At 40.9% G+C, this 8,758-nt stretch overlaps 1 protein-coding gene across 1 annotated transcript in view; it reads right to left on the reverse strand.

Annotated features, from left to right (window-relative positions):
• The window catches only part of NSUN6 (NOP2/Sun domain family, member 6), a 79,617-nt gene that overhangs the window by 50,919 nt on the left and 19,940 nt on the right, over window positions 1-8,758 (reverse strand). Inside the window, exon 4 of the mRNA XM_010860072.1 lies at window positions 723-857. Within this exon, the coding sequence (XP_010858374.1) occupies window positions 723-857 (135 nt within the window). The remainder of the gene's footprint in view (window positions 1-722; window positions 858-8,758) is intronic.

Genomic DNA, 8,758 nt, shown 5'->3' on the forward strand with positions numbered 1-8,758 from the left:
GTCTCACTATAACTTCTGACAGAAAATACAACTGTTTACTTTCAAATGTTTGACAACAATAAATCTATTTTTTTCCCTAGGAAAACAAAGATGCAGAAGAGTCTTCAAAACATCCAACCTCAGGGACTTCCCTGGCTGTCCAGTGGTTAAGACTCCGAATACAAGGGACACCTGTTCAACCCCCAGTCTGGGAACTAATATCCCACATGCCTTGCGAGGGTCAAGAAAAAAAAAACAGCAAACATCCAACCTCAATTGGAAGCCTTTAGCTGAGCAGAAAAGGAAAGGTATCTTCTATTTCAATTATTTTCCTCAAATCTAACATAACTTAAAAGAGTAAATTAAGAATACTGAGTTTCATCCCAATATTGATTCCAGACTTGGAATGTTTCCCCTGCAAATGACAGTTTAGCAGCCTGAGCTTTCAGCACAATTGAGTAAAGAATGGAAAACAAAATTTCACTGACATCTTCCACTCTTTTCATCAGTCATGATCCTCTAACTTCATCACAGATGTCCTCAAAGGGAATAAAAGAAATGGGCAGAAAACCCACATACGGATGCCTGATTCGTTAGTCCTTCTCAGATACACACCTCAACAGGCTATACTAAATGCACAACTTAGCAAAGATCTTTGTTAAAGCAAATTTGAAATGTATCTAAGTGAGGATTTAATGAATTTTCAATTCGATGATACACATAAATGTTAGCAGCTGTTTTACAGAGAAACCTGAACAGTATACTCACATTTTGAGGCTGATACGATTCCAGGGACATAGACGTGGGCTCCTCGTAACACAGCACTGCCACACTGGGCCCCAACAATGACTTCACAAGTCTGTTGTTTTATATTCTTCCTACAGAAGCAAAAGGAGTTCAAGTGTAAAGAACGATGCATCTCCAACGTCAACCAACCTTTTCAGGGTTTCAAACTAACCCTAAATAAATAACCTCTTTAGTCTTCATTATTCCAAATGAATAAATGAGGAAAAGGTGGAAGAAAGAAGATCAATACACAAGAAATAATTTCTTTAAAACTACAAAGGACTTCACTGGTGGTCCAGTGGTTAAGACTCCACCTGCCAACACAGGGGGACGTGGGTTCCATCCCTGATCCGGGAAGATTCCACATGCCGTGGAGCAACTTAAGCCCTTGTGCCACAACTACCAAACCCACGCCCTAGAGCACGTGTTCTGCAACAAGAGAAGCCACCACCATGAGAAGCACACACACAGCCAGAGAGGAGTCCCTGCTGGCCGCAACTAGACAAAGCCCACAGGCAGCAACAAAGACACGGTGCAGCCAAAAGTAAATAATAAAGTTTGGGCTTGTTTTTTTAATTACAATGAGGATGGGCACTTGAGAAGAAAATCTTGGTGCAAGGTAGTAAGTGGCATCAAAAATTGCTTCATCAAATACAACTAATAAATACAAGAAAGAAACCGACTTACAGATACAGGGAACAAATTAGTCAGGAGAGGGAGATTGGGTGGGGCAAGACAGGAGTCGGGGATTAACAGGAACAAACTATTATGTTTAAAATAACCTACAAGAGTCTATGATACAGGGAATATAGCCAATATTTTTTTCTATACTGAAGTACAGTTAATTTACAATGCTGAGTAAGTTTCAAATATACAGCAAAGTGATTCAGTTATACATACATACATATACATATATATACACACACACACACTTTTCCATATTCTTTTCCCTTATAGGTTATTACTATATATTGAATATAGTTCCCTATGCTATAAAACAGAACCTTGTTGCTTATCTATTTCAAATATACTAGTGTCTGTTGTGGAGAAGGCAATGGCACCCCACTCTAGTACTCTTGCCCGGAAAATCCCATGGATGGAGGAGCCTGGTAGGCTGCAGTCCATGGGGTCACTAAGAGTTGGACACAACTGAGTGACTTCCCTTTCACTTTTCACTTTCATGCTTTGGGGAAAGAAACAGCAACCCACTCCAGTGTTTTAGCCTGGAGAATCCCAGGGATGGGGGAGCCTGGTGGGCTGCCGTCTATGGGGTCACAGAGTCGGACACGACTGAAGTGACTTAGTAGTAGTAGTAGTAGTAGTAGCAGCAGCAGCAGCAGCAGCAGCAGCAGTGTCTGTTCAACCCATATTGCTAATTTATCCCACATCCTCACCTGTCCCCTTTGGTAACTACAAATTTATTTTTTATGTCTGAGTCTACTTCCATTCTGTAAATAAATTCATTTGTATCTTTTTCATTTTTTTTGGATTCCATGTATGAGTGGTTTCATGTGGTATTCATCTTTCTCTGACTGACTTCACTTAGTATGATCATCTCTAGGTCCATCCATGTTGCTGCAAATGGTATTTCATTCTTTTTTTATGGTATAGCCAATATTTTATAACTATAAATGGAGCATAACCTTTAAAAATTGTGAATCACTACATTGTATACCTATAACTTATACCAACTATACCTCAATTAAAAAAAAACTAAGGCAGCACTGAGGTCATAGGAAATGACACACAGGGTAGAAGAGGCCAAGGCAGCCCTCGGGCCCAGCCCGTGTCTGTTCTCACCAGCTTTGATGCCTTCAGTGTTAGAGGGGACACGATCAAGTGTTTATATTCTAATCCAATGAAGCTCCATGTAGATTAAAACCACAACCCCAAAGGAAAAAAAAAAATGCTTCATCATTTAACAAGCACTGCTGTTTCATAATAGCATTAAGAGAGAAGAGCAATAACGTTTCTATCTTCAAAGACTAAGACAGACATGTGAGAAATGCAAAAACATTTCTGAAGTGGTAGACTGGCACACAGTAAGTTATTAATGTTTTAAACAAGACAAAGGTAAGTCTTTTCTTCCTCTGCTATCTAACTTTCTTCAGTGTTCTCCAACTTCTCACCTCCCATCCATCCCTTGAAACACTGAAGCCTGGTATCACTTCCAACACTCAGAGCAGATCTTCTCAAAGGTCGGGGGTACCTATGTGATGAGCCCAAATAAACGTCTCAAGTACTGCACTTCTGATGGGGTTCCCTGGTTGGCAACATGTCATATGTATGGTCCTAACTCCTTGCACTTTTAAGTGCATTTTAAGCGAATTCAAAGAATTAAGTGCATTTTCTTTTCAAGATCTCCAACTGATCAAATCTCAGTAAGCTTCTCAGATTTATCCTCCTCCTTCCAGGTCCCACACACTCACTGCTCATTCTCCAGCTATTTCTGGACAAGGTTAATTTCTCCAGGTTCTTAAACATGACATCATCTCTTCTCGCTTTGTATCCCAAACCTTGGCAATCTCATGGTTTCAGTGACCACTTACAAAGATAACCTACATATTCTTTATTTTATTGAAGTATGCTGCTGCTGCTAAGTCGCTTCAGTCATGTCTGACTCTGTGTGACCCCACAGATGGCAGCCCACCAGGCTCCCCCGTCCCTGGGATTCTCTAGGCTAGAACACTGGAGTGGGTTGCCATTTCCTTCTCCAGTGCATGAAAGTGAAAAGTGAAAGGGAAGTCACTCAGTCGGGTCCGACTCTTAGCGACCCCATGGACTGCAGTCCACCAGGCCCTCCATCCATGGGATTTTCCAGGCAAGAGTACTGGAGTGGGGTGCCATTGCCTTCTCCGTATTGAAGTATAGTTGTTTATAAAGTTATGTTAATCTCTGCTGTACCACAATGTGAACCAGCTATTCTTTTTCATATTCTTTTCCATTGTAGTTTATCACTGGATATTGACTATAGCTCCCTGTGCTATACAGCTGGACCTCATTGTGAACCCACATACCTAATGATCAGCCTTTCTAGACTGATTATCTGCAGACAGCTGTGCACAGACGTCCTACAGCTACTTCACACTCAACAAGTCCTAAACAATGTTATGATTCCCTGATCCACTCCTCAAATCCTTGGCAACAGCCCAAAGCTTCATCCTCCTGCGTTGCAGTCAAAATGACGTTATCTACCTGAGCAGCCAGAACACAAATCCCGGCATCATCTTGAATTTCCTCCTAAAACTTGTAACTCAACATTCACTGAGTTACCAAACGATGCCTCCTCTAATTCTCTGACACGTCTCCCAGGCCCTTCCACCCTCGACATCAGACTTGCATCATCTGATCACTGGATATTGTTTTATCCAGTGATCTAATGTCTGTGTTTTATCTTTGGTTGCTTTCAGATCCTCCTGATGTCTTTGGTGTTCTTCAGATTCATTCTGAAGCACCTAGTCATGTATTTATCTTTACTTTTGCCTTCAGACACTGTATTTCTTAAATCTGACTTTCATCAATTCTGGAAAATTCTTCATTATATTTTTGAATATTGTCTCTCCCACATTATTTTTAATCTCTACACCTGGGATTCATTAAGAACCGTAGTAACTTTTCATTCTTGTTCTCCTGACTCAGTTTCATATCTCCTACTGCTTTACACCTTCTTTACCTGCTGTATTCTAGGTGATATTCCATAAGCCATCTTCTAGTTCATTAATTCTCTCATCTGTTGAGTCTAGAGTTTAACTCAGAATGACTTTTTAATTTTAATGAAATTTTAATGTCTAGAAATTCTTTTTCTTTTTTTTCCCTCTTAGGGTCTTTTATGTTTTAGATTCTCCCTTTTGCTTTTAATCATTTTCAAGGAGACTAATTTTATAGTGCCTACCAATTAGCTCTCTTTGCTACATTCTGGGCTTCCCAAGTGGCACAGCTGGTAAAGAATCCACCTGCCAATGGAAGAGATGCAAGAGATGTGGGTTCAATCCCTGGAGTAGGAAATGGCAACCCATTCCAGTATCCCTGCATGGAAGATTCCAAGAACAGAGGAGCATGGTGGGGGCTACAGTCCATGGAGTCGCAGAGAGTCAGCCATGACTGAGTACACACTGGCTGGCTGCAGTTCTGGGGAATCTAATCCCTCAGTCTGTTGTATATGCTGGTTCTCACTCATGGTAGTTTGATTCCCAGTGTAGCTTCTAACTATAAGAAAGAAGCATGGCCTGGGCTGACAGGTGCCACTCTGCAGTGCTTTTGCCAAGCACCTCAAGAACTGGCTTAGGATCCAATTCTTATGTCAATTTCCCAAACCACAGGTGTCAAGACAACATGGGTAGTATGACTTTGCACTCCAAACCCTTACAGATATGGAAGCTCAGGTGTGCATCTCATAGATTTTTTCCCCTCAACCCAGGCTCCATGGCAAGAGAGCTCCAACTCCTAATTAATGCCCTGAACTGACTTTTGGATGGTTCTCACCTCTTAGCACTAACAGCCTATTGTTAAAACCAATGCCCCTAAGTTCAGGGGACCAAGCACCTTCTCCCTCAAACCCCTCAACCCTTAATCTTAGCTCACGCACTTACTACTCAATTTTCAGTTACCCTTCATTCTAACCCCTGAGTATCTCACTAAGGTCCTTAATCATTCTGCTATGCATGTTATGACCTATTTTTTGTTCAGTGTTCCTAGGCCTAAGTAGCAGAAACATTCTCAAGTTATCTAGTTCACCATACTGCTGGAGATAAGACTAAAATAGCTCCCTAACTCGGCTCTAGGCTTGCAATTCATCTTTTGAAAGAAGTGTTTTCAGGCTTTTTTGGCTGCAATCCAATGTGAGAAATGCACTTGAACGGCATCCCAGTACACATGTGTGCCTATCCACACTTACATTTATAGCAAATGTTTCACGAAACACCTTACCATGTACACTCCAGGATATTATATAATAAAATCCCTATTCCTTAGAAAAAACTATAAACAACCAGTTAAACTGAATTTCACAACCTACTAATGAGTCAAGGTCTACATGCAGTTTGGGGGAAAAAAAGCTTTATGCTACTACCAGTATTGTATTTCTAAAATCACAACTGTAATAAAAATTATTTGGGTCCTATATTCTGTGTGAAGAAATAAAACATTTCTTAGTTTTAAAAAATCATCCTTCAAAAAGACAATGTACCCCAATGTTCACTATAGCGCTATTTACAACAGCCAGGACATGAGAATAACTTAAATGTCCATCAACAGAGAAATGAATAAAGATGTGGCACATATATACAATAAAACTATTACTCAGCCATAAAACAGAATGAGCTTGGATCATTTGTAGAGATGTAGATGGACTAGAGACTGTCATACAGAGTGAAGTAAGTCAGAAAGAGAAAAACAAATGCTGTATATGAACACATATACGTAGAATCTAGAAAAATGGTATAGATGATCTTATTGGCAATACAATCATACATATATATGATATGCATATAAATGCAGCTGATTCTCTCTCCTGCACAACAGAAACTATTAATAGCACAACACTGTAAAGCTATACTCCAATAAAAATTAATCAAATTTAAAATGAATCCTTCACATTCCACTCTACCTCTTCTAACTTCAACATCTTTCACCAACCTCTCTGAAAACTGATAGATTCCCAGTCACTTTTGTCACAAACCACCATATATTTCCACACCTCTGTACCTCTGCACGTACTTTCTCTCTACCTTGTGTACCCTCGCCTACTTTATCTCATCTACCTCCTTCTCACTCACCCACAAGGCTCAAGGGAAATAACATCTCTTTGGAGAAAATCTTTACCCACTTCTTTGCATTCAGCTCTTCCTCTTCTCTGCTTGGATGGTACGTAATTCATATCCCTCCCCAGGAATCTACTGCAGTTTGACTTGTACCAATATTCACCTGCTTTTACACTATGTTTCACCCATCTGTATAGTATCTTTGGTTCTCACACACAGTTCAGTTGCTCAGTCGTGCCCGATTCTTTGCGACCCCAAGACCCACAGCACGCCAGGCCTCCCTGTCCATCACCAACTCCTGGAGTCCACCCAAACTCATGTCCATTAAGTCAGTGATGCCATCCAACCATCTCATCCTCTGTTGTCCCCTTCTCCTCCTGCCCCTCAATCTTCAAAAAATATTTTGTGAAATGGAACTCTGTAATGTTAATCAGAAAGTTTTTAAGAGAATAACCATTTCATTGAAAGGAGAGAATGGGAGACTATGGGGAAGAGCATTAACATAGTGGGCCAGGGACTTTCCTGGTGGTCCAGCAGTTAAGAATCCACATGAGTTCAATCCCTGGTCAGGGAACCAAGATCCCACATGTTGCAGGGCAACTAAGCCCACATGCCTCAGTTAGAGACCCAGCACATCCAAAAATAAAAACAAACAAAAAACCACAGTGAAAAAGAACTACTATCCTTTCTTTGAAAGGCCTGGTGATGAGGCTGATCCTTGGCTAGCATCCTGGAACTCAGAGGAGTTCCCACTCTTAACTGATTCAGTTCAGTTCAGTTCATTTGCTCAGTCATGTCCAACTCTTTGCAACCCCATGGACTGCAGCACGCCAGGCCTCCCTGGCCATCACCAAGGGTAGCTCAATGTTCCTCTATTATCTGTAACAATTTGTAAACAAATAATATGGTTTATGGTGGACACTGACCTCCCTTCTGGGAGGCCAGAATTTGGGTACCTACCAGGCACAAGGTGTCCACACAACCAGCCCTAAATGAAAACCCTGGATGCCTGTCTCTAAGGAGCTTTCCTGGATGGTGACATCTCACATATGCATTGTCATCCTTGTTGCCGGGGGAGTTAACTGCACACTGCATGACTCCACCGGAAAAAGACTCTGCAGTTTACAAATGGTTTTCCCTAGACTTCATCCCAGGCAGCTTTTATTTTGTTGATTTTGCTTCAGATTCTTTCACTGTAATAAACCATGGTCACAAGTACGACTACATGTGGAATCCTCTGAGTCCTCCAAGAGAATCACTGAGCTGGGGAATGGTCTTCGGGAATCTTTCAACACAAGTACTTACTAACTGTGTAAGAATATAAGATTGTATATATATGCAAGTGTCAAGGTGCAAATCAGCATTGCTGAAGTTTTAGTGAGGAAATATAAAAGTCGATGTAGGGCCATAAAAAAATACTAAACGCTTGATTTTTATTAAAATGTTTTTAAACAAAAGAGTGAAGCAATAGCATTAAAGAAAGATGATTTTCCAAGAATACAGTAATAAAGACTGGAGAAAAATAGTAAGAAGGTGCTTAGAATAAGAGAAAACTAATTAAAACAGCTAAAAATGAGATGCCTATGAATTAAAGACCCACTAAAGAGAGGGTCGAGATATGAGAATGACCCACTAAAAAGCATATAAAAAATACACTTATTACTTGGCATGTATTTAACTGCATATATTAGCAACCCTACAATAAAAGGAAGATAATATAATTTTGAGATATCACACAATCATGATATCTCATCTGTATACATATAATCTGATATCTTATAACCCCGCATCACAGGTAAGGAGCAGCGGCTGCGCTTTGCTGGAGCAGCCATGAAGAGACACCACCGTCCAAGGTAAGACAAACCCAAGTAAGACGGTAGGCACTGAGAGGGGATCAGAGGGCAGACAGATGGAAACCCCAATCACAGACAACGAGCCAATCTGATCACTCGGACACAGCCTTGTCTAACTCAACAAAACTAAGCCATGCCGACGGCTGGGTCATGGAGGAGAAGTGTGACACAATGTGGTCCACTGGAGAAGGCAATGGCAAACCACTTCAGTATTCTTGCCTCAAGAACCCCATGAACAGTATGAAAAGGCAAAAAGATAAGACACTGATAGATGAACTCCCCAGGTCGGTAGGTGCCCGATATGCTACTGGAGATCAGTGGAGAAATAACTCGAGAAAAAATGAAGGGATGGAGCCAAAGTAAAAACACTACCCAGCTGTG

The sequence above is a fragment of the Bison bison genome, unplaced genomic scaffold (genome assembly GCF_000754665.1).
Source record: "Bison bison bison isolate TAMUID 2011002044 unplaced genomic scaffold, Bison_UMD1.0 scf7180017864461, whole genome shotgun sequence".
Taxonomy (NCBI): Eukaryota; Metazoa; Chordata; class Mammalia; order Artiodactyla; family Bovidae; genus Bison; species Bison bison.